Below are 26,082 nucleotides of genomic sequence, written 5' to 3' on the forward strand. Positions count from 1 at the left end.
CGTGCGGCACACAGCCCCGTGACATCACACACAGCCCCGTGACATCACCAGCGACCGCACTGAGCGTGTGCGGCACACAGCCCCGTGACATCACCAGCGACCGCACTGAGCGTGTGCGGCACACAGCCCCGTGACATCACACACAGCCCCGTGACATCACCAGCGACCGCACTGAGCGCGTGCGGCACACAGCCCCGTGACATCACACACAGCCCCGTGACATCACCAGCGATCGCAGTGACATCACCAGCGACCGCACTGAGCGTGTGCGGCACACAGCCCCGTGACATCACCAGCGAGCGCACTGAGCGTGTACGGCACACAGCCGCAGTGACATCACCAGCAAGCGCACTGAGCGTGTGCGGCACACAGCCCCGTGACATCACCAGCGATCGCACTGAGCGTGTGCGGCACACAGCCCCGTGACATCACCAGCGATCGCAGTGACATCACCAGCGATCGCAGTGACATCACCAGCGATCCACACAGCTCCACCATCTCACAGGATCCCAGCATTCTCTCAGACACATTTTATCCAACATGTTCCACACACAGGTGCAGCTGCTATCACACATTTAATCTTCTATAGCAAGACAATAAATATGATAAAATGTATATCCATTTCTTATAGATATCTGACCATTAATGGATGGGACTGATCTGGTGATTATATATCTTGGGCATTAGTTATATTTCCACATCTGTCTCTGCAGGGGGGCGGGGGGGTCCTGAGAGACAGGGAGAGGAAATGACACGCTATGGGTGCGAGACCTGGGGGGGCTCGCCGGGGGAGACGGGGAGAGGGAAGCCTTACAGACCTCCTTCACCATCACACCCTCCTGCCACACAAGGGGCCTTTCCTGGCCCAGTATTTCCTAAATTACCTGCCTCTATTAGCAGAAATGGACAGAGATTAACCAGCACACAGGACACCTGCCAGGTGCAGGTTATGGTCTGTACTGATAACGGAAAGGAAATTTAAAGCCAAAAATGTGTTTCACCGCATTATTTTAAAAGCTCAGGAACACGCCCATTCTGCTGCTCAGTGAGAGGATTTCTATCATTTTGTCCTCTTACAGCACACAGCTCTCACTCGCCTGGATTAAACAGGGCGACATGTTTACACAGAGTCACCGAGATCAAGCACATTTCACTCGGGAGCAGCCTACCTGGGTTATGAACCCAGAGCCATCGCTGGGTTCATTGTTCTAAACACTACACTGAGGGAAAGGTTCCTGCCCTAAGCGAATCCTGACACAGGTGGGCGTGTCCTCACACCGCAGTATCAGGGGGTGGAGTCAGAGGAGGCAAAGCTCATACTTACCAAAGCTGGGAAACAGACTGCTCACAGTGCAACTCCACAATGGCACAATAACAGCACTGCTGTTAAAGCCAGAATCACAGCCGGCTTTCCACACCTTCCCCCACCACACACCTCCTGCTGAACTACTTATTACACCTCCAAAATGCTCGTACGGTCAGCAGAGTTACCATAACAGCACCACTTCCTGACCGCACTGACCAGAGGGCAAAATACCACACGCACCGTGTCAGCAAACATTTTACTATCCTTTACTACAGAATATCTGTGGTAAAAAGCTGCTTCATTCAGCTTATTTGGGTGATGAAGGCACAATTATGACAGGGCACTGCTCTGGACCTGAAGGTCATGGGATCAAATCCCAGCTGCAGGATCAGTTTGATTCAAACACTGACCACTGTAAAGCTGCTATTCTCACCACACAGGACTGGACAGGAGACACCAAACCAAAGAGAACGAGAAAACGGAAAATTAAAAAACACGACATGACCAAATTAAAACAAACAATAACAAAGTAAAACAGAATTTTGTTTTTTATTATTATTATTTCAAACATAAGAAAAATACAAACACAAAGCTGAACAGAGAAGAACTCAATGTGGATGAGGAGGGAGGGGCTATACCATCACACTCACACTGGGGGCGGAGCGTGGGGGTGGGAGGGGCTATACCATCACACTCACACTGGGGGCGGAGCGTGGGGGTGGGAGGGGCTATACCATCACACTCACACTGGGGGCGGAGCGTGGGGGTGGGAGGGGCTATACCATCACACTCACACTGGGGGCGGAGCGTGGGGGTGGGAGGGGCTATACCATCACACTCACACTGGGGGCGGAGCGTGGGGGTGGGAGGGGCTATACCATCACACTCACACTGGGGGCGGAGCGTGGGGGTGGAAGGGGTTATACCAGCACACACAGAGGTGGGAGGAGTTAGGGTGGAGCTTGGCGGTATGGTCAGTTCATCAGCACTTCCATCTGCACCAGCCGGGCGTTGGTGTCGCCCGCCATGCGGAACGGGATCATCCCGGCAAACGTGATGAGCGCCCGGGCCTGACTGCGCAGCTGCTGCAAACACATAGAGAGGACGTTCACACGTCTGCGCAGACGCAGTCACGACTCACACATCACAGCCCACTCCTGCTCACGGCAAATGCATCCTTTTTTCAATCCTGCATCCTGATCACATCACATGTTCATTCTCCCGGATTTATCTGTGTTTTTTTGAAAGATAAATGTTCATTTTATTGCTTATATCGTTGAAATGGGTACATTCACATTAAACTGAAAAAGTTTTTCAGACACTTAAAACATTTGCTGTCAGCACTGACACACACTTACAGATTCCCCTGGCAGTGATGCACGTTTCTGACAGCCATATAAACTCACAGCTAGCTAACATGCTGCAGAAGCAGGTTCAGATTTAGGTTCTCCATGGCTGTTAGCCTGACACAGAGCAGGGCCTGACCCCTGAGCCACACCCCCTGCCCCGCCCCGCCCTGCCATGTCCCTTACGGAGTCGCGGTCTTCCATGGAGCGCTGCAGCCGGCTCGGGGTGCCCGTCGTCGCCCCCCTCAGGCGCCTGTACTGCGTGAACAGGATGTTCATGGTGGCCAGGAGGATCTCCGACAGGTTATGCCGCACCTGCGGAACGACCACAGCAGGAGTGAGAAACAGGAGAACCGCGGAGTGAGGGAGAACCGCAGCGCGAGACAGAACCGCAGCGCGAGAGAGGCGAGGAACAGCGGAAAAGGCTGCTGACCTCATCGCTGAAGTTGCGGAACGCTGCCACTCTCTCCTCCACACTGTCCTGACTGAGAGGAACCAGCTTCAGTCTCTCCATCACCTGCAGAGAGGGGAGAGAGAGAGAGGGGGAAGGGTGAGCGAATGGGGCCGGGCAGGGGGGGTGGGTGTGCGTGTGAGGAGGGGTGTGTGTACACATGCGTGTGTTACGGCCTCGTGCTCACGTCATACGCCCGGTCGATGTGGCCCGCGTGATACTCGTCGAAGAACGTCATGAGGTCCAGCAGCAGATAGAAGGTGCTGTCCACAGACTTTTCTCCTGCGATGCCATGGGTACGGTACCTGTCCCGAGACAAAGACAGCAACCGCTCAGTGTCACCACGGCAACACGCAGCTCCCACCCTCCCACAATGCACCACTGACACCCAGAACCTCAGCGATAGCAGTGTGTGGATATGACTGACGAGCAGGATGCTGTACTTAACTGGAGCTCAGATTACTGCACGACTGCACTGATGCAGTCATTTAAGATCCAATCGTTTTGATTCCAGTCTGTGTATGGAACTGTGATTGGGATTATGGCTTTCCCAGAATGCACTGCAGCTATGCGCAGGCCGAGGGTCTCACCGCTCTGCAATGGCCAGTGCCATGTTCTTCAGCCGCTCCTTGTTGGACTGGGGGGCGCTGATCTGAGCAGTGACCGGACTCAACAGCCTGTTCATCAGCTCCAGAACCTTATCTGGGTTCTGCCCAGGACGGATGGACAGGCAGACAGACATACAGACAGAGAGGTAACGGAGGCAGAGAGGAGAGGGAGGGAAACAGTGAGGTAGACAGGGAAGTGAAACAGAGGGAGTGTCATTAAGCTCACTGACGTACTTCAGTTATTCATTTGTTGCCGATGCTGAGAAATAGTAACTAATAAACTTTGAGGCAGGTTCTGAGTGGTTAGGCCGCGCCTCTCCCCAGTAAAGGCGGGACAGCATTACAGTAAAACAGCAGTCACACTGATACAGAGGCTGACTGTAAATGGCGATAAACAGAAATGATGCACTTTATTGGTTAAACTGGAGGACGATGGTCCCTGCTGCATGAACTCCCACTGAAACCCAGCCTGGAGAGTTTGACTGCTTCCTCAAACAGAGGACCCCTTACCTTGGCCAGTTCGTAGAGTTTGACTGCTTCCTCAAACAGGCCCTTGTTCTCTGCCTCCAGGGCCACTTTACAGATGATCGCTCGAGTGTCACCAGCAAACTTGTCGATTGCTCCAGGCTGAGGGAACAGGCAGGAGATTCTCAGAATGCCAGAAACACATGGTTCTCAGAACTCTTGACTCTTCTGATTCAGAACTACATTCCCCCAGGTTATGTATTTGTAGAACACAGAATACAGTTTAATATTCTGAAATTCTCAGAGCTCTGATTGGCACAGTGCAGGGTGAGCAGGGTTCTGAGAACACCATCGCTGCGGGGTCGAAGCCTCACCTTCCTGCTTCCATCTTTTTCCAGTCTTCCCAGCAGCATGTCAAACTGTTAAACAAACGGAGGAAAACATTATCTACACAGGAACAAAACTACAGACTGAAAAATGTAACAGGCCATGGCCTGTAGGCAATGCCTGCTGCTAACGCAGACACACACACACAGCTCCAGTGCACCAGGCTCACCTCTCGGCTCTCGATCACCAGCTCGCTGACACAGCGCATGAACATGTTTTCCCCCTGGCTATCCTTCTCATTCCTGAAAAACAGAAAACGCACACAGACACCTTTCAGTAAGGTTCAAACCCAGGGCTTAACCAGCACAAGTGTCAAACCCCCCATTTTAGACCAAGAACAGCTCAGCCCAAAGGGGTTACTAAGAGCCGAGCGTCCACTCTGTCCTGAGGCTTCTCCCTGCCAGCAGGGGGCACTGTGCTGCCGAGCTGTGCGGGAACCTGCTGCTGTTCCAGAGACAGCCACTGCTACAGGTCTGCTCCAGACTGCGTTTCCCATAATGCATCCAGGGCCTTCAGTCTCCGCTCTGAGCCTCAGATTTACCTCCCTATACGCTCTCCTGCAAGGGCACCCTAACGAGGACTACTACATAAAGCAGAAAACCGCTGTTCATTCTCAGACTGCCCTTAGCTTTCGAATGAAGGATGAATATATAAATATAATTTCACACTCATCTTCCTTTGACTTGCTGAGATTATTCTGCAGGTTCTGCTTGTGCCTGGCTTGTGTGTGTGTCACAGTACTTAGAGGTGAGAGTAAAAAGGTGTGTGTGTGAGAGTGTGTGTGTGTGTGTGTGTGTGTGTGTGTGTGTGTGCAGTGTGAGTGTGTGTCTGTGTGTGTGTGTGTGTGTGTGTGCAGTGTGAGTGTGTGTGGGTGTGTTCCAGGACCATGGGTGTAGAGGGTGACCCCTCGCGGTGCGGAGGTCCCTGATTGGCCGTCTTACCGCAGGAAGTAGAAGTACTGCAACGCCTCCCGCGGGTCGGTGGACTCAAACTTGCGGGTGTAGAGCATGAGCAGCCGGATGAAGTTCAGCCGTCTCACCATGGGGGGGTCGCCCGCCTCCTGGCTCACTGCCACGGAAATGCGAGAGACGCGTTACTCTCAGCCGCAAACGGACAGAGGGACGGGCGGACGAACAGAGGGACGGGCGGACGGACAGAGGGACGGGCGGACGAACAGAGGGACGGACGGACGAACAGAGGGACGGGGCGGACGAACAGAGGGACGGATGGACAGAGGGACGGGCGGACGGACAGAGGGACGGGCCGGCGGAGGACTCACGCAGCTGTGCGCTCTGCCCCGATGACTTCAGCAGCAGCCGCAGTTCGTACAGGACGAGCGCAACGTGCACCGCGTGGCTGCGCAGACGCTCCACGCGGAACAGGAAGGCGACGGCCGCCTCGAACTGCGCGGTCAGGAACAGCACCTGGAAGTAAAGGAAGGGCTGCTGGCTGGCAGAGAAGTGCGACTCGCCTGGGAGACAGGACAAAACAGAAAAACAACGTCCATGTAACGTAAAGTCAACGTATCCCCGCAGGACATCACCCCCCCGATGCTGACACACTGAAACACACTCATTGTGAACATTTACATTTACAGTTATTCATTTGGCAGATGCTTTTGTCCAAAGTGAGGTGACGCACACACACACACGCACACGCACACACACACGCACACGCACGCACAGCAGGGCCTCACCGTAGTCCTCCAGCAGCTGCTTCTGTAGCTGTGCCAGGGTCAGCCTGTCCTGGGGCGCACTGCTGCCGTCCTCATCAAAGCACACCTGGTTCAGCTGGGGACAGACAGGGGCGTGGCTCAGCACAGGTACTCTGGTCACACACTTTCTCTCTGCTGGCTCCTGATTGGCTCTCTCTGCATCATCATCACGAGCCCCTCCCACCCTCACCTTCAGCCACAGGTAGTCCTCGGTCTTGTCGGCCACCTCTCCGTGGTTGTCTGCGATGTCGCACTTGCCGATGAGGCAGTAGACAGCGCGTTTGTAGGGGTCGGCGCTGTTCCGCAACACGCGACGATAATGGAGACGGAGCTTGTTCTCAGTGGCCGGGGCCAACCTGGGGAGAGAGGGGACGGTGCCACAGGCGTTACCATGGCAGCCACTTCAAATGCAGAAATGAAAACTCCAACCCACAATATTAGGAAGCAGGATGCTGGGTTCATTGCCATGACGATGCCGCACTCACCGCCGGTCAGGGCTACTCATGTACTCCTGGAACCAGTTCTTGAACTCGCCGAGCTGGTGCTGGGCGCGGCTCACCACCTGCATGGCAGCCGACAGGTCTCCACAGCGCAGGCAGTAATAGATCAGAGCCCAGACCGGGTGGCCTTCCACCTCCCCATCCTGCACAGACACAGCGATACGGTCACCAGCCCCGGTCACACTGCGGTCACCAGCTCCGCTCACACAACCGTAACCATCCGAGGTCCGTACCTGCATGCCCGGTAGTGGTCCCGGCAGTTTGATGTTGAGGAAGCTGTGCACCAGCTGGTAGGTCCCAGGGACTCCGCCCAGCTGGGCCTGGTGCAGATTCCCAAACACCGTCACCATGGTGTAGTTCTTATAGCTGTCCAACGAGACACACACAGATTACATGGTCATCATGCTGAAGGCAGTGCAGAAGCTGGAGAGAGAAAGACTCTGATCCTCTTTCACTCACCACTGCTCTCCCACCTCCCTCTCTGCCTTCATCTCCTAACCCTCACCCACCCCAGGCCCTGACACCACCATCACCTTGCACATCACCTTCAGCATCTGCTTCCCCCCAACCCCAACCCCTCTCCGCACAAGGGTTTGGCTGTGCGACACACTTCTACCTCCAAACCCCATTTCTGCCTCTCCTCATCTCATCCACCTCTTCTGACCTCTCTCCTTGTCTATCTTGATCCCTCCAGCTCCCCCCCTCTCTCCCTCCCTCCTCCTCTCGCCCCCGTACACCCCTCTCTCTCTCTTTCACCTGTTCTCCAGGAACTGCAGCGCCTGCCGGACGAAGGCCATCTGCATGTCCAGGGCCACGCGGCTCTTCAGGGTGTCCTTCGCCGGCACCAGCAACACATCACACATCTGCCGCACCATCTGCCACATGTCGGACACGTTCTGCGCAGACGCACGCAGACACACACACACACACACACACACACACGCAGACACACACACACACACGCAGACACAGAGACATGCACGCACACACACACACACGCAGACACAGAGACATGCACGTGCACACACACACACACACACACACACACACACAAACACACGCAGACACAGAGACATGCACGCGCACACACACACACACACACACATAAAAGATGCTGTTATTGGAGAAGCACATTCATGGTTCAGGCCAGGACAGTTCACTTCCCACCCCCTGTGCAACACTGTGATGCAGAATCGAAGTCACCGTCAGCTCCAGCTCTACAGCGTACAGTCAGCGGGACTCAGGCCGAGGTTCAGGGCTTCAGGGGTTCAGGGGTTCAGGCCTACCTTGTCGTCCAGGCTGTCGGCCACAGAGGCACACAGGTCTCCCAGGTTGGGCTGCACGTGTCCGTTCACAATCTTCTCATTGAAAATGTAGATCTGTGGACGGGAGAGTGACAGAGGGTTGAGCCAATCACACGCTGAGGAACGGCGGGGGGGGTCATCGATTGATTGGCAGCTGTTGGGTGAGGCCCCGCCCTGCGCTACGGCCTCGCTGTGAAACGATGAGCGATGAAAAACAGGACGAACAGAATGACGACGTTCAGGAGGTCCTCGAAGAAGAGCAGGAAGACCAGCAGGATGACGCTGCAGGCAATGTGGCGACACATGGTGAGAATGCCGGCCCGATTCCCGCAAACGAGAGAGCGAGAGAGAGAGAGCGAGAGAGAGAGAGAGAGGGAGAGAGCGAGAGAGAGAGCGAGAGAGACAGAGGGAGAGAGAGAGCGAGAGAGAGAGCAAGAGAGAGAGAGGGAGAGAGAGAGAGAGAGAGAGAGAGAGAGAGAGAGAGAGGGAGAGAGGGCAAGAGAGATATAGAGAGATAGATAGAAAGAGAGGATCCTCTGGTGCAGCCAGGCAGAGAATCTCCCAGCATGCTCTGCTCCCCCAGCCCCCGGCCATCTTCGATCGGCTGCGGCGTTGAGTGACGTGACCCAGTTTGCGCCTCGCTGCTCCCATCACGCCCCCTCTCTAGGCCACGCCCACACCGAGACAGGGGGCAACCGGGGCACTGTCCCCGACTGCTAACGCTTCATAATCAGCACCCGCCCACACCAAAAAGAGCCACGCCCTCCAGAGGAGAGCTTCCACCCAGATGCCAGTGAGCTGCTGGGAAATGCACGCGGAGCAGAGTACGGAAGCAGAGTACGGAAGCAGAGTACGGAGCAGAGTACGGAGCAGAGTACGGAGCAGAGTACGGAAGCAGAGTACGGAAGCAGAGTACGGAAGCAGGACAGAGCTCTGACAGCAATGCTGAGCACCGAGAGAAGCATTTCTGCAGCTTTCCACAAACAGCCGATGAGGAAAGAACGGTTAAAAATCCCTCACAAACTAATGTTTACTCACGACTGTGACGTCAGCTGGAGCTTACCTAAGAAGGTCTCCAGACAGATGCATCGTGGGTAACGGTTCTGCTCTGGCTCAAACCTGTCTTACACTGTTGCATCATGGCCCTAACTCCATGAAGGCTCTGTGCACTCTGATTGGCTGAGGCTCTCACCTGCCGGCCGTACGCCACCTCCACGCTGTCCAGCGCGCTGCGTCCTGGAGCCCCGACATCGCTGACGAAACTGGGCTGCAACACACAGACACACACACACACCGCTACAGCAGGGATTACACTGTGTGTGTGTGTGTGTGAGCGTGTGTGTTTATGCACGAGTGCGTTTGTGTGGTTGTATTAGCATCTCCATCATTTTTGTGATAACCGGAAAGCTGGGAGGAACATCACCAGTGCTTGAGCTTGCCCATTTACCAACCTACAAACACACACATACACACACACACACACACACACTCTACTCAAGGGAAGGCATGGAACATCAGATTGCTAGAACTTTGCACTGAGTGGATATACAGACAGGGGGCGCCAGTGAGCCGCAGATAGTGCAGGACCTCACAGCCTGGAGCACTGCAGCCTACAGTGACATGTGACTCTATGCAGATCACACATCTTTCAGGTGACAAAGCGGGGGGGGGGGGGAATAAACAAACACAAGGCCAGGGGCAAAGAGTGCAGGGTTGCATGGGCGTGGCACAGTGTGGAGTGTAGGGTAGGGTTACGTGGGCGTGGCACAGTGTGGAGTGTAGGGTTACGTGGGCGTGGCACAGTGTGGAGTGTAGGGTTGCGTGGGCGTGGCAGCCTCCTATGATACACACAGGAACGTGTTTCGAGCAGACAGCATCAAATGCAGGTCAAACATGTAAAATTTAACCACTGGTTAATAATTAATAAATGCACTGGAATACATTTGCTGCACCTTCCAAACCTTTCAGCTGACACATATACACACACACACGTACACACACACACGTACACACACGTGTACAAACGCACAGACACTCACACACACACACACACACACACACACACACACTCAAACTGCATGAACCATCCCAGCTCTCATACATGCTGTTCTGATGGAGATGTGCACTGCAGACACAGGTGTGATCTGTATCTGTGACTGCAGACACAGGTTTATGGGGTGTGAGGTGCAGAGGTGCCATGCTCCATTTGCTCATATATTATTCAGAGCAGTAGAAGCTGCTTTGCCTGTTACAATTTGGAGATTTTTTTAAGGTTATACATTTTTGATGGAAGAAAAACCTTGTGAAAACCTTGCGTGCTCCGGCTGGCACAGCCCCACTGCAGGACAGCTGCCTTCCGGGCAGTCACAGGACACCGGCGTGTGTGTGTGTGCGTGTGTGTGTCTGTGTGTGTGTGTGTGTCTGTGTGTGTGCGTGTGTCTGCGTGTGTGTGTCTGTGTGTGTGCGTGTGTCTGTGTGTGTGCGTGTGTCTGTGTGTCTGTGTGTGCGCGCGTGTCTGCGTGCGCGCGTGTGCATGTGTGTGTGTGTCTGTGTGTGTGTGCGTGTGTGTGTCTGCGCGCGTGTGCATGTGTGTGTGTGTGTCTGCGTGCGTGTGTGTGTCTGTGTGTGTGCGTGTGTCTGCGTGTGTCTGCGTGTGTCTGTGTGTGTGTGTGTGTCTGCGTGCGTGTGTGTGTCTGCGTGCGTGTGTGTGTCTGCGTGCGTGCGTGTGTGTGTGTGTGTGTGTCTGCGTGTGTGTGTGTGAGCGGGGGAGAGAGAGAGCCTCAGTGTGGTACAGTAGGATATGGCTGATTGAGTTTGGGAATTTTGTAGAAGGAATTCTGGCTCAGACAGTCTATGTATGAAGCAGACATTCAGCTCCGAGCTTCACGATGCGCATTCTGATGTGCTGCCTCACTAAACACAGTGGCGCAGAAGGAGGAACACAGGAGCTCAGCACCTGGCGATAACAGAGTATAACAGATATCTGTGTGAATACTACATGTGGGTGGTGGAGCCGTGTGGAGCCGTGTGCCGGCAGGCAGTGTGCGGGCAGCTCGGGGGCCTGACCTCCACCTCCTGGCTGAAGTCGAGCGCATCCTCTCCGGCTCCCAGTAGCGTATGCAGCACTCTCTGCTTCAGCTGCTCCCACTGCACCAACATGGACTCCCGATGGTACTCCTCCGCCAGGAGGAATGTCTGAGAGGAGAAGGGGGAGAGAGAGAGAGAGAGAGAGAGAGAGAGAGAGAGAGAGAGAGAGAGAGAGAGAGGGAGAGGGAGAGGGAGAGGGAGAGGGAGTGGGAGAGGGAGAGGGAGAGGGAGGGAGAGAGGGAGAGAGGGAGAGAGGGAGAGAGGGAGAGAGGGAGAGAGGGAGAGAGGGAGAGGGGATAAAGATGGAAGCGAAAAATGAAGGAGAGAGGAAGGAGTGGAGATTAAGACAGTTGTGAAATAGAGCAACAGAATACGCAGGGGGTAAAACGTCAGTGAGGAGAGCTGGCACACCCTGATGGGTTACAGCACTGCAGCAGTGTTAGCGGGTTAGCGGGAGAGCCTGCTCACACAGCAGGGGAATAACGCAGAGGGATCTGCCGCCTCAATGTGGGTCTCCCCCCCCCGGGCGGGGCGGGCGGGGCCGGAGGTGGGGGAGAGCAGACATCCACACAGAAATAAGACACAAACTGGGTCTGGATGGTGCACTGCTCCCAATTTAGCCCGGAACCCGATTAGATTCTCCACACCTGCCTCTATTTTCTGTCCTGTCAGGGGAATGCTCCGTAATTGCAAAATTTCCAATTAAACCTCTCCTGAACTCTGCAGCAGAAGTCATTCTAGAGAAAAGTTACCAGCAGCCTGAGGTAAGCAGCTGGTAAACAGGAGGATCGTACCAGAGGAAGGGCACATGGTAACAGATTATGATATCACAGTTCAGACGGTAATGTACTGCATGATTTCACAGTCTGTACAGGAGGTAGGAGAGGGTTACGGGGGCACCCCCATCACCCACCAAAATAATGCTGTCATTGGCATTCAGTAGCTTCACCGCATTTTGTACCTTTGATTATAAAACCTAGTTTTCATTTTCTACATTTCTGCATTATGCATCACACATTTGACCTCTGTTCCCGGACAGCGAGTGTTCTGTGCGTATTAATCTGTAATTATCTGCCGGAGATGCGCTTGTGATCGGCCCTGGGCAGACTGAGTGGGAGGCTGGGGGGTGTTAATATTAGCCCCAGGCCAGCGGCTGCTATATTTAGCTGGATATCGATGGGCAGCAGACTGGCGCTGAGGGTTGAGAGGTATTGATCAGAGCCAGAGAGAGAGGCCTGGCTTCCTGCAATCAACATCACCTCCTTCCTCTCCCACAATCCTCTGCTGCCCCCACTCCAGCCACAGGGGAGGCGGGGGTTACCAGGGTAACTGGAGTCCTGCCCACCCTGGAACAGTCCATCAAGGTAGGGGAGGTTTACCTACACGTAAAAGGTGTACCTACACTGTACCACTGTACCTACACTTACACTGTGTGTAAGGGGCGTGGTCAGGCAGCTGGGTGTAAGAGGTGTGGCTAGGTTGCTGTGTGTAAGGGTGTGGTCAGGTCACTGTAAGGGGCGTGTCAGCTGTGGGGGGGGGGGGGGGGGAGAAACTCACCCTGCGGCGCGACTCTTCGATGGTAGACAGCAGTGCATTGTCTCTCTCATTCTTCAGAAAGCCCTGTGAGAAAAACACACACACACACACACACACACACACACACACGCCAGGAGGTTAAACTCTTTCTAACCTACTTTCCACTGTGCCACATAACTGCTCCTGCAGCCAATCACAGCCATCTCCTGCTGCTCGGAGCACACATGCATACGCTCATACAGGAACATAAACAGACAACAGCTACTACTGCATCATCCGCCAAACCGCCCTGCTGCACCCTCGTCTGAGAGGCGGTCGCCCCCGGAAACCAGAGGGATGCTGGGAAATGCGTTATGCACTGAGAGACTCGGCGCCGACACAACGCTGCCATTCCCATTCTAACACACTGACTGCATACTGTACTCTACACAGTGCTGTCCTCTCACACACACACACACACACACGCACGCACGCGCACACACACACACGCACGCGCGCGCACACACACGCACGCACGCGCACACACACACACACACACGCACACGCGCACACACACACACACACACACGCACACACACACGCACTCACACACGCACACACACACGCACTCACACACGCACTCACACACGCACTCACACACGCACTCACACACGCACTCATACACGCACACACACTCTCGCACTCACACACACACACACACACGCACGCGCACACACACACACACGCACTCACACACGCACTCACACACGCACGCACACACACGCACTCACACCACAGTCTGATGAGAGAAGCACAGTGTGGCTGATTCTGAACCTGTGCTGTGTTCATCTCTGAGGAGGGAGAGCATGCGTTTGTTTGTTTCTGCTCTCTGCAGTGGGGGTGTGAGAAATCTGCAGAAATCCCAGCCCTGATCCTCCTGGCCCACAGCGACACAACCCTCCACCCCCCAGAGTTACCACATCACCCCCCCACCCTCTGCCGCCAGCGGGAAACAGACACACACATTCTGCTGAGGCCCTGGGCGTGGTCAGAGTAATGCCTGCATCACTGATTGGACGTAACCCAGCCTGAATGAAGAGGAGAGTCAGCCTGGCCACACCTCCTCCAGCCCAGCCTGTGTCACCCTTCCATAATCGGTCTCATATGAAGAACAGAAGCACATTTACCATTAACATACGGGGCACAATAACAACAGAACTGCACACACACACACACATACACGCGCACACACACTCACGCACACTCACGCACAGACACACACACTCACGCACAGACACACACACACGCACACGCACACACACGCACACACAAAACTCTGCCACACTGACACAGTGCCGACTACCGCCTCACACCGATGTTCTCAACGCTGGGATTGGCTGCTTCTGGGGTCCAATAAGGACACAAACCTGCAAGGAGGGAGAGGTACTGATTCCTTTTGAGGACTAGCAGCGTGCACGCACACACACACACGTACACACACACACACACAAACACACGCGCATGCGCAAAACCCTGTCACATTCACACAGTACAACCAGACTATACCGCCTCAAATGGACTAACGCAAAAAGACTGAAGATATCAAATCACAGAGAAACAAACGACACACAATCATACTGTTCCACACCCGAACCTGAACACGCACACACACACGCACACACACACGCACTAACACGCAGAGAGGCAGCCGGTTTTGCCCAGACGACACATAGAAAGCAGACCCATCTCCATTGAACATGCACTGTGGCCAATTAAAGAGGCAGAACCCAGCTAAAACGGCACACTCCCGAAAATCCACCCACAGTCGCACCGCTCAGGACCCGCCTCCGACCACAGACTGACAGCGGCACTGTCGAGACAGAGAGCGTATGTGCGTCCAGGCGGTGCCTGTGTGTGAGTCGACTGATCGATTATGTGTGTGTTTGCGTGCGTGTGCATGTGTGTATGTGCGCAAGTTTCAGAGGCCAGTGAAAATTACAGGCCTTATCATAGAGTGTGTAGAGTGTGTGATTCTTCCTTAAAGTCCATCAACCCCACCCACCAAACCATCTGAAACCAGATTGGTCGGTTGAAGTGACCGCAGATACCCGAACAAGAACAGAACGTACAAGAGAGAAAACCAAGAAGGACGAGGCATTTCAATCCCATCTCCCCCTGCCTCTCCTGGGTCGCAGCGAAGACAGTGAAAAGCACACCCACACGCATGTCCATCACCCCTCAGCACACGCCCCTAACCCCACCCCTTCCATGTCTGCCCCTCCCCCAATGCTCGAGGGCTGAGTGACATCTGTGAAACAGTTTTTTTCTTTTGCCTGAAACTTCAGAAGGTGAAGATGTAATGTGGTGTAGGACAAGCTGGGGTGTTGTACAGGGTGTGGAGTTTGGGTTTGACTGTTTGAATCGCCCACACAGCAATCCTTCTCATAAGAGCTGAACAAATTCATTTCCTCCGAACCCTGATGAAAAAGCCAAGAAGATTATGTGATGGAAGCGGCTTCCATATTTCCATTCTGCAGGTCACAATGGCTCCGTCACTGATGTCTGTCCTCCACAGTGAGGGCAGTGCCCCCTAGAGGTCTAACCACCATAAAAAACAGGTTCAACCCAGTTTACACCCCAACGGCCAACAGTGGAGCCATTTTAACCCTGAGTGTTAGGCGTGAGAAGCATCGGAGGGGCCAGACTGAAATCCTCTGATTGGGCCTGTTCTGTTAGGGACAGAAATGAGATTAAAACTAAAGCCGAGTTTCATTCCTATCCACAGAGCATCTTCTTAGAACAGGACGAAATGCGCGTAACGCTGAAACGCCATATGCCAACCGCAATGGCAAAGCAAAAAAAAAAAAGTTTAAATTAACTACGTTTACTGAAAATAAATCTGGTTCATTTTGTTCGCGTTCCTCGGTTTTATATTCAGCTAATCCGTAAATTCCACACTTATCACACATCTGCACAATCTCACCACCAATAACTGCGCAAACATAGAGAGGGAAATTAGCCCACATTGTCGTGAGCCAGCTCGCTGGCTTTTCTAGAATGTTCCGAGTATCCCGCTGTTCACACTGCGTTCTGTGTTCCGTGTTCAGAAACGCATGCCACAAACGAGTAGAAGTCATCAGGAGGTATTCATACGGCAGCAGCAAGCCGTGGATGTGCACACGCAAACATGTGTGAATGAGCACTACTGCAAACCAACTCTCCCCCTGCACCTGAGAACACACACACACACACACACACACACACACACACCTGCATGTGACACACAAAGCCTTTTGAGTGAAATTCGCACCGTTACACACTGCAGACTAAAAAAAACAGCTATCAGTTCACATTCGTCTATAAACTCAAAATACTTCATCAAAACAGATGAGTCCCCTTCAGCGTAAAGATATTCAAATATGCATAAAATATTTTTCACACATTTACACATTACACAGGCAAACAATAAAGCAATGCTAAAGACACATACAGCCCGACAGTCTGTTCCACTGCAAAGACAATTCAAACACTACAGATGAAGGATTCCATAGCAACATTCTATGGTTCCATGATGATTTGGGGTGTACTGTGTGCGTGGGGGTGGGGGGGGGGGGGGGGGGGGGGGGAATGGGCAGCCATCAGACTGGATTTTTCTTCCACTGAGTTCTGAACAATGACTGAGGAGGGAAACCCCACCCTTTCCCTGACTCTCAGGCCAGCTGCAGATAACGATACACATCAATCACCTTCAGCACCGCCACCACCACCATCATCACCATTTCTTCCACAGAGTAAGTAACGCCGGCATTGTCAGAAGCACAGACAGAGAGAGGAGAGACAGGGAGAGAGAGGGAGAGAGGGGAGCAGGAGAGGCGGATCGGAGCAGACCCACAGAAGGGCAGCATACAGGAGATACTCACAGTGAGGAGACACAGCTGCTCTCAGTGCCGAGGAGCGCGTCTTCACCGCTAAACTTACTCTGGTCCCCGGCATTCGCCGTGCCTGATGGCTCTCACGCTCCACACGGCAGCGCGCTGCCGAGAGCCGGCAGAGCCGGGCCGGTACCGACCCGACCTGGCAGCACCGGAGCCGGGACCCCCACCTGCCCCCACCCCCCATGAGGCCCGGGGTCGGAGACCGGGAAGACGTGTGGCACACGAGGGCGAGCGTGGCTGGTTTTATTGTTGGAGGTGGACCGTACCATGTCACGCCACAGACGGGAGGGGGGGGGTGGGGAGAAGGATGGGATTATTCAGCTGAGCGTCTTCCTCTCGCCCTCCCAACCCCCCCATCCCCACCTCCTCCTCCACCTTCTCTTCCAGTCTCTCATTTCTTCCTCTTCTTTTTTTTTTTTTTTTTTTTAAACATGGCACTTTCCTCCCCCTCCCCGAGCCTTGCGCAATGCAATTATGATAATGGATTTCTCTCTCTCCCCTGATGGCTTCCGACATCCTGTCCTCAAAGTGGGCTAATAATCCTTTTAAGAGTCATGTTTAGTTAATGAGCAGAGCTGTGCATCTGCGCAGAGGCATGCGCATGTATGCGCAGACAGAGCAGAAACTGCCACACGTATTGAAGGCTCCCCGACTCACAGCATCTACAGCTGCTGGAGGGGTTAGAGAAATAGAGAGAGAGAGACAGAGAGAGAGACAGAGAGAGAGACAGAGTGAGAGAGAGAGTGAGAGAGAGAGAGACAGAGTGAGAGAGAGAGAGAGAGAGAGAGTGAGAGAGAGAGAGAGAGAGAGAGAGGTGAGAAGGGAACGAGAGTCGGGGACAAATCTCTCCTCCGCCATCTTAGTGCTCTGATTCCTTCCCCTCCATCGCTCCGTCTCTATCTCTCCATCTCTCCGTTCTGTACCGCCCCTCCTCCTCCTCCTCCTCTTCACGGCTGGCGGCTCCACACACTCCTCTGTGTGCTGGAGCCCTGCAGCGCGCACACACACACACGCACGCACACACGCACGCACACACGCACACACACACACACAAACCAGCACACACGCACGCACACACGCACACACACACACACACACACACGCGTGTGTACGAGCACATGTATGTGCATTCATGGTCTCAGCATCATGCCGTTTATTTTCCTCTATAATCAGCATCATAAACAACAATCAATCAATCAATCAATCAATCAGAGTTTATCCACCGTGTCCCGCAGAAACCACGTTACACAGAGACGCAAAGAGAGAGGAAACCAACTCGGAACGATGCGTTCAAATGAGACAGATTTCAATTAGCATTTGTGTGTGCGTGTGTGTATGAACATATGTGTGTGTTTGTACACCTATATAAATGTGTGTGAATGAGCCTGCGCATGCGTGCATATGCATATGAATGTGTGTGTGTGCGCATGTTTTTGCGTATGTATATAAGTGTGTGTGTGTGTATACCTTAGCGTCTATATGCTGGCAGTATATGTATATGAGTGTGTGTGTGAGAGAATGTGTTAGCGGCAATACGCTGGCAATATTCGTATACAAGTATGTGTGAGAGAGGGAGAATGTGTGTGTGTGTGTGAAAGCGTTTGCGGCTATACAATGGTAGTATATGTATATGAATGTGTGTGTGTGTGCGTTAGCGGCTATATGCTGGCATGCCTGCATGTGTGTGTGCGCGTTAGCGGCTATACGCTGGTGTGTGCGCGCGCGTGTGTGTGTGTGTGTGTGTGTGTGTGTGTGTGTTAGCGGCTATATGCTGGCGTGCGCGCGTGTGTGTGTGTGTGTGTGCGCGTTAGCGGCTATACGCTGGCAGTATATGTGAGGACAGGCAGTGGAGCGGGGGCAGGTGGGGGTGGGGATGCACTGCAGCAATTGGCTGCTTCTGGGGTCCAATAAGGACACAAACCCGCAGAGAGGGAGAGGTACCGATTCCTTTTCAGGACCAGCAGCGCGCACGCACGCACACACACGCACGCGCGCACACTCTCTCCCCCTCTCAAACACGTACTCAAAGCATGTACTCACACATTACAGCATTTGTTTAATGTAGGTACATCACACAGCCTACACTCTTTATACTCACTACCTGGAGGACACCTGGACATTATCCGAAACGCTCCACTAACTCACAACTAGGAAAAAACCACACACTGTCCAGCCTGCTGTAAACCCCCTCCTCTGAGCACAGACCCTCACCGGAGCTGAGGCAGCAGAGGCTGTTTGCTAACACCGTCACACACCTGCTCCCAGTCACTCACACAAAGCCTTACACGCTCCTGCGAGACGCCACACAAAGGTGTCCTCACAAAGAGCACAAACAATATTCTTCCTTGTTGGACAACAGAATTAACAGCAGATCACCATGGCAACAGCCTGGGTGCTAAAATTAACTATACATCCCCCCCGACTCTGTGACCGTCATAGTAAAGATAGTTTTAGGCTGGCGGCAAACGGGTTTTACTTCAGACAGAAAGAGAAGTGACAAAACGTACACACGTACAATCAGCACACACACTCACTAACTCATCACACACATACACTTTCTCACACACACACACACGTCCACACACGTACTCACACACGCACTCTCACAGAGGCACATGGACGCACGCGCACACGCACACACACACACTCTCGCACAGAGGTGGACTCTCCGCAGGCCGATAGAGGACACAGCGGAGGCACCGGCTGATGCAGAGCTATGTCCAGTAAGTTGGCGGTCAGGGCCATGAGTGAGCTTCCAGGAAGGAGCTCTGTGAGCAGGACTGACCACTCCCAGCCACAGACACACCCACCTCACACTCCAGCCAATCTGCTGGCAGTGAATGACACACAGCGTGAGGTACACACACACACCACTGAAATCACCCTCCCAGGACATGATGCAGTTCAGTTCGCTGGCTGGAGAGAGAGGCTGGTGTGTAGTTCAGTGCAGGATCACACCTGAAAGCATGTCTGCATAAAAACAAGATCTTGTGCACAGAGTCTTTGAAAATGAAAATGAAAATGAACCCACATGTCAATCAAACCTGATCCAGGTCAGGAGGGGAGTGTTAAAACGCTGCTGTTAACCCTCGGACACAGCACCCTGCAAAGGAGGAAACAGCTTCCTGTAGTCCCCCCCACCCTCTCCCTCCCTCCCTCCCTCCCTCCCTCCCTCCCTTTCTCTCTCTCACCTTCTCCCTCCCTCCATCCATCCCCCCACCCCCTTCCCTCTCTCTCTCCCTCCCTCCCTCTCTCTCTCTCTCTCTCTCCCTCTCTCTCTCTCTCTCTCTCCCTCCCTCTCTCTCTCCCTCCCTCTCCCTCCCTCTCTCTCCCTCTCTCTCCCTCTCTCCCTCTCTCTCCTTCCCTCCCTCTCCCTCCCTCCCTCTCTCTCTCTCCCCCCCCCATGGCCGCAGCTCCGGCTCTGCAGAAGCATCAGCAGTTTTTCTCTATCTAAGTTGGCAGCAGCTGTGGGCTACCATTAACTCATTAGCATGCGTTTCCCATCCCCCACACAGACAAAGAAACATCAGCCCTGCTCCGCCATCCCTCTCTCCCTCCCTCTTTCTCTCCATCCTCCTCTCACTCACATTCTCTCTCCCTCTATCCCCCCTCTCCCCCCCCCCTCTCTCCCTCTCTCCCCCTTTTTCTCACCCTCTCTCCCTCTCTCTCCCCCTCTCCCTCTCTTTCTCTCTCTTCCTGTTCTTGTCACAGGTTAGAGTCTCTCAGGCCTGTTCTGATCACTCTCAGTCACAGTGTGTTAGTTTTAACTTTAACGCTTCCTGGCTCTGCTGTCCTTGTGGCTGAGGGTGTGAAACGAGGGATCAGGTGCAGAGCTGGCCCCCCCCCCCCCCCCCCCCTCCCCGGCCCCCAAAACGCCCGAGCCCAATCCACAGCACATCTTTCTGGAAAAAGTGACAGCAGCAGAATTCTGAAAAGCCCCCGGATCCCGGTAGCGGAGGCCCAGGCCGGGGAGGCCCCGGTGCGGTGGACTCTGAGTGATGAATCACACTCCGGTGAGCACAGCGGACAGTATTACAGTACTCTCTCCTGGTCTCTTACTGTGACACCGCTGAAAGTCATGCTGACTACTGCAGAATAAGAACAGGATGAATCATGTACACACAGCAAAGCACAGCAGCTCGCTCAGACACTTTCCTAAACTCATACCAGCTGACAGTTTTAGAGAAATCTCTGAAGACAACTACGGCAATCTCGCAGGCATCTCTGAGGGCAGCCAGTCATTTTTACAGGCATCTCTAAGGACAGCTAAGACATTTTACGGGCATCTCTGTGGACAGCTAAGACATTTTTACAGGCATCTCTGAGGGCACCCTGAAACTATTTTTGAGTAGCCCAGTTACCGACCTATTTCTTTATGTGATGCTGGGCAATGCAGGCTAAACATCTCCACCAATGGCTGAACTCCTAAAGACCGAGAGCTGAGGATCATTCACTCATCAGTGACATGCACGGAGCTGCATCCAATTCCACTCACTTACCACTGACACGTGTGGAAACACATCTGCTGAGACTCTGTAGCTCTGAGACTCTGTAGCTCTGAGACTCTGTAGCTCTGAGACTCTGTAGCTCTGAGACTCCGTAGCTGGAGGTGTGAGTCTTTGTCTTCATAGGGATTAAATACATAAATCATCTCATGGACTATGAACTATACGCAATACCCAGGCTGGTTATTCCCTTTCAACTAGAGCAATTCAGTTTGGTACGACACGACTGCAAAACCACACACACGACCACAAGAACCAGACAGAACCAGCAGCACTATCTTCATTACACTGCCATTTTTTCAAATTTAATCAATTTTGATTGAGTCAAAGTCATTAAAACCCACAAATCAAAGCAGAGCCGCCACTTTTGTTTTGCTGTTACACTCTCAGCACGCCGGACGCGCACTCTACTGGGGCCTGAGCTCAGGGTTTGGGTGTTTTTTTTTTTTTTTGTGCTGTGAGGGCAGGCTCAGATTTCTCGTGCTGTGAGTGTTAGCAGCACAACTTCAAACAAGCGAGTGAGACAGCTGAGTAGCCACTTCCCATGATGCACTGGGTGGTTCAGCTTTGAAGCTGTTTCTGGGTGGAGGACAGGGGTGGGAACTGTGCGTAGAAAAGCCAGGTTGCGCACACCCACCACCCACAGGCATTATGGTACTGTTTGCCTTGATATTGGTTGTAGGTTGTAGGTTCAGCCCTCTGGCAGGCCCTTTACCCAAACGGACTGCAGTCACACAGCAGCCCTGCAACAGGAAGCCTGGAGGGTATCAGAGAGCCAGGGTCTGTCCGTGCCTTTCGGTCGCCGCAAAAACGTAGGCTGCGTACCTGGATGTCCGTGTCCTTGACCGGCTCCAGCGGCTCGAAGGTGGTGGCGGCGCTCAGACTCTCCAGACGCTGTGAGATATGGAAGATGTCCAGCCCCCGGGAGCCCAGCAGGATGGACCTGTCAATCACACACACATCACACACACAGCACATAACTCAGAGAGAGAGAGGTGGGAGGTCACATGACACACCAGCACCTCTAACCACAGTGGTTTAACTCTGCTAACATGTGCTGTACAAGGTTCACAACTGACATCAAATGAAACCCTAAATTCAACCACCGGCTATAGAATTTTCTGGTGCGTCAGCAGAATTAATAAGAACTCTGATGAACAGTGCACTTTGGTCATATGACTCACACTTTAAACGCCACCTGAGCCATGACAAAATCCAGGGTGATGTTCCCTTGGGAATGTTGAACAGGCTGAATCCTGGGAATGAATATCTCTCTTTTAAAAGTGTGTCGTGTGAGTGAGACGACTAGACAGATAACCTGTGAAACACAGTGACGTCCAGTGCAGTGACCTGCCTCAGGTGTGCATGCATGCAGCGTTTCCCCTCCACCTGCAGCGGAGTCTCGCTCTGGCTGAGAGGCAGAGAGGGGACAGCAGACATGCTGATTCACTGAGCACTGGATGCTGGAGATCGGGCCTGCAGGTCTCCACACGCCCGCCCACTCTGCGGACGTGTGGGGACGTGTGCGGCAGGTCCTGAGCTGAAGCAACAGCCTCCTGACCTGCACATCCCCACAGAGCTTCCTCCATCCTCCCAGAGTGCATCTGCGCAGGGATTCTCCCCAGCGGATTTTACAGTGCACAGGGTCTGTTTGTTCAGCAGAACTGGACATCATTTGCAGACAAAACACGACAGACACAAACACATCTGCACTTACAGAAGGTGACTTTGAGCTCGGCAGTAAAGTAGGGAAACTACACTGAACGGCGGCCGAGCCGACAGAGAGACAGCTGCAACGGCACAGTGGCACCGTGTGGAAAGTGTAGAACAGGACATGCAGACGAAGATGCTTACATCACATCACTGCGGAAGCTGGACAGATCTACAAATGACCAATGGCAGAGCAGGGGAGGAGTTAAAGAACAAAATTTGACCAATAGTACACCTGCAGGTGGGTTTAGGCGGACTTTAGCAAATCATTGGCCTCCCTATCACAGAGATATGGAAATGGACCAGTGACGAGTGACAATCTGAGGAACGCACAGCCCAGGTATCTGCCTTTATGCCCTTTAAACAAGCACACCTGGGTCAAAAGGCATGTTTAGATATCTAAATCCACCGATAGGCCAGCCCGACTTCCCTCTAAAACCAATCCAGTACAGACCCTCCAAGCAGAACTGAGTAACAGCGCCACGTAAAGATTTTTTCCTGAGGAAACATCAGCCACACCTGGGTATCTGAGCAGGGGCCCATTGCTGCAACAGGCAGTACTTAACAGCAGCAAAAACTAACCAGCCTGATGGGCCCATGACCAACTCCTGCCAGTGTCCTCTGGAGTGAAAACAAGCACAGACTCAGTCTCCTCTCACTTGTCTACCCTGAATTAAAGGAATAAACACTTTCTTTATCTTTAGTCTGACAAATGTTTTGGGAAAGAATTCAATGAAAATTACAATTTCTTCCTGAAAACCTGCTTAAATAAGTAAGTTAGAACAACTAAATGAACACATTCTAAGTCACTTCTCCCTGGTTTCAGTTTAATTTACACCGTTAAAAACGTCAATGGAACATATAACTACTCAGCAAAAATAAATGATCAGTTTCACTGCACTGGTGCAAATGTGGGCATTTCTAATCTATCCAGTCTAATTTATCTAAACAATATATTTAATTGTAGCCACCAGCTTCTGGAGTGGGGAAGCCACAAATGGGTTTTATATTTTTATAAATCAGCACTGAACAGCCATCACCGGTAAGAAAGAGAGCGCTCAGAGGAATACTGGCACATTTGACATTTGTGGTGCAGTGATCTGACTGCTTCTGTTGTAGCCTGAGGTCCTCGGAACAGCATTCATGTGACATTAAAATCATGTCAGTAAGGCAGTTTTGGTTTAAAGAAAGGAGTGGCTGGTGTGAAATAAGGGGATTCATTTCCAGGTATGATGCACTTAAAAGCCTACAGAAACACCAGCTTGTGCTGAAATGTTTGTATTTTTCATGATTACACTGACACAAATAAGTTTGGGGAAATGATGAACAGATACTAACCCGACTCTTGGCAATAACATCTTTCTCCTTTCTAAGGTGCTATTACATAAAATGTAATAAGAAACTATTTTACAGAAAATATTGTTGCACTGCGCTTTCTATATACCTTTGTAATAATACCATTTTGCAAGGACCACACTAAAACGGTGTAGCTGCCGCTTTCTGAGGTTTCAGTCGGCTGAAGAGGAGGCATCACTGTAGCAGCCAGAGGCCACAAGTGCCCCACTTTCACACGGTGCCCAAACACAGGGGACTGAAGCGACTCCAGGAAAAATGCCGGGGATAAAAATCCGGCATATGGCAAAGCAGCATTCAAGTATGGCAAAGAACAGAAGCGTCGGCTCGGCTGTCAGCATGTAGATCACTGTAATTAACCGTTTTGGCTCCTTTAGTAAAGCGTTTGGAAATCGTCGGACAGCGATGTAAAATGAATTCCACAGCCTTCGTGTTTCTGTATTCACGTGATACGGTTATACCATGTTTTGGCTGTCGTTATTGCGGTAATGAGTGTGATTGTGCGCATCTTCCTGCTCGGTCAGCCGCACTTACGCTTTGACGTCGGCGGTGTCCTGCGAGGTGCGGGTCAGGGTGCGGGAGCGCAGTCTCTCCCCCGCCTGCTGGATCTCCTGCAGGTTCCGCTCCACATGCGGCAGCTCGGTGATCGCATCGGTCTCCGCCGCCAGCTGCTCCGCCTGCTGCAGCAGCTCCCCGAAGCCCTCCGCGTCCATGCGCCCGCCGTGACGTGAAATCTGACGAGACTTCAAACATATATACCCCCGTATAACTATATATACACCTACATACAGAATTAAGTATAAGTATTTATGTCGTGAGATTCATGACGGACTGTCAGTTGAAGCCAGGCTACTGTGTATTTACCTTTGGACAACCAGCCAACTGCAAAAATCCCAGCAAATCAAAAGTATTGTGATGTTACGTTGCTCATGAAACCTGGCTAGCAAGCTATGCACCACTGCCAACACGACAGCAGCAAAGCACTGTGCTGCGGAACAATGTGTAATATGTGTAATATAATATAATAATAACATAAAGTAGCCAGCTACACTACTCTAGAAAACTACTTCAGCTTCACTGACAACCGCTCATAGCTAACAACCAAATCATTCAGTAGGACTGAACACATAGCTTCCTATGCGTACTTTGTTTTCCGAAGTAGCTACCCATACTAGTATGGGCAGAAACGCACGGCTAAATGACTCGGTTAGCCAGTGTCCCTTCACACAATTAGCCAGATGAAGTTTATTTATAAATGACAAATAGCTAGCCCTGCAGCAATTATTCATCCATGCCTTTTCAGCTGTGAAACACCCCGTCCCTCTCGCAGGATCGCCGCGCTAGCGAGCCGCACGCTGAATGAAGTGCGGCACAAGCTGAGCGGAAGGCCGAGCCGCACGACCCGGCTGCGATGCCCGGAAAACGGCAGCCGATGGTTTCAGCAGACGTCGGAACCCACCTTAAAGCTGTGCTTCCAACGGGCTGTTCGCTCTTCTGCTCCAAACGCGCTTATTTCACGGGTAACTCACTTACTGCCACTTTCCCCTTTCGTTTTTTGCAGCACGCGTCACTCCCGGCTCTTCCGGAGCGCCGCGCTGATTGGCCAACGCATTTCCCATAATCCTCCGCGTTGCTCAAAACTTTATTTACAGTCGCCGCGGAGATCAGTAACATATCACAATACTTATGACAGTGCTTTGGCGTCACTAAATGAATCCGCTTAATCAAAGAGTAAAACACTTTCTAACAGCACGACCTATTTATGGTCTGGCAATCTTCCCACCGCTCGGCAGCGATTTGACAACATGGCATCAGACGATCTAAACCACTACAGTACTGACCTGGCAAGAGACGTTACCTGGTTTTGCAATTTGCAACATCTAATTCATGCCTCTT

At 52.6% G+C, this 26,082-nt stretch overlaps 1 protein-coding gene across 3 annotated transcripts; it reads right to left on the minus strand.

Annotated features, from left to right (window-relative positions):
* Positions 1-2,133: 2,133 nt before the first annotated feature.
* On the minus strand, positions 2,134-25,775 carry nup93 (nucleoporin 93). Of its 3 annotated transcripts, none has more exons than XM_036544068.1 (22): positions 25,646-25,775; positions 24,721-24,929; positions 21,949-22,066; positions 12,726-12,788; positions 11,148-11,276; positions 9,274-9,348; positions 8,064-8,156; positions 7,534-7,673; positions 7,011-7,143; positions 6,763-6,920; positions 6,468-6,633; positions 6,260-6,353; positions 5,843-6,034; positions 5,505-5,631; positions 4,733-4,805; positions 4,551-4,595; positions 4,222-4,338; positions 3,694-3,812; positions 3,291-3,408; positions 3,086-3,169; positions 2,839-2,967; positions 2,134-2,388 (listed from the first exon to the last, which is right to left on the minus strand). In XM_036544068.1, exons 2-22 carry the CDS (start codon positions 24,897-24,899, stop codon positions 2,281-2,283), a joined length of 2,460 nt encoding a protein of 819 aa, XP_036399961.1. In that variant the 5' UTR covers positions 24,900-24,929; positions 25,646-25,775; the 3' UTR covers positions 2,134-2,280. The 3 variants fall into 3 exon arrangements, with proteins under 3 accessions (XP_036399961.1, XP_036399958.1, XP_036399960.1); XM_036544065.1 differs by having other exon boundaries at positions 2,134-2,391; XM_036544067.1 differs by lacking the exon at positions 25,646-25,775 and adding an exon at positions 25,051-25,085 and having other exon boundaries at positions 2,134-2,391.
* Between the last annotated feature and the right edge of the window lie 307 nt (positions 25,776-26,082).

The sequence above is a fragment of the Megalops cyprinoides genome, chromosome 13 (genome assembly GCF_013368585.1).
Source record: "Megalops cyprinoides isolate fMegCyp1 chromosome 13, fMegCyp1.pri, whole genome shotgun sequence".
NCBI classification, from domain to species: Eukaryota; Metazoa; Chordata; class Actinopteri; order Elopiformes; family Megalopidae; genus Megalops; species Megalops cyprinoides.

Coding starts and splice junctions, on each gene's coding strand:
- nup93 (XM_036544065.1), bottom strand. CDS start 24,899: ATGGACGCGGAGGGCTTCGGGGAGCTGCTGCAGCAGGCGGAGCAGCTG. Junction 8,157..9,273: donor AGGTGGCGTACGGCCGGCAG/GTGAGAGCCTCA, acceptor TCCCGTCCACAG/ATCTACATTTTCAATGAGAA. Junction 6,354..6,467: donor AGGACTACCTGTGGCTGAAG/GTGAGGGTGGGA, acceptor GTCTGTCCCCAG/CTGAACCAGGTGTGCTTTGA.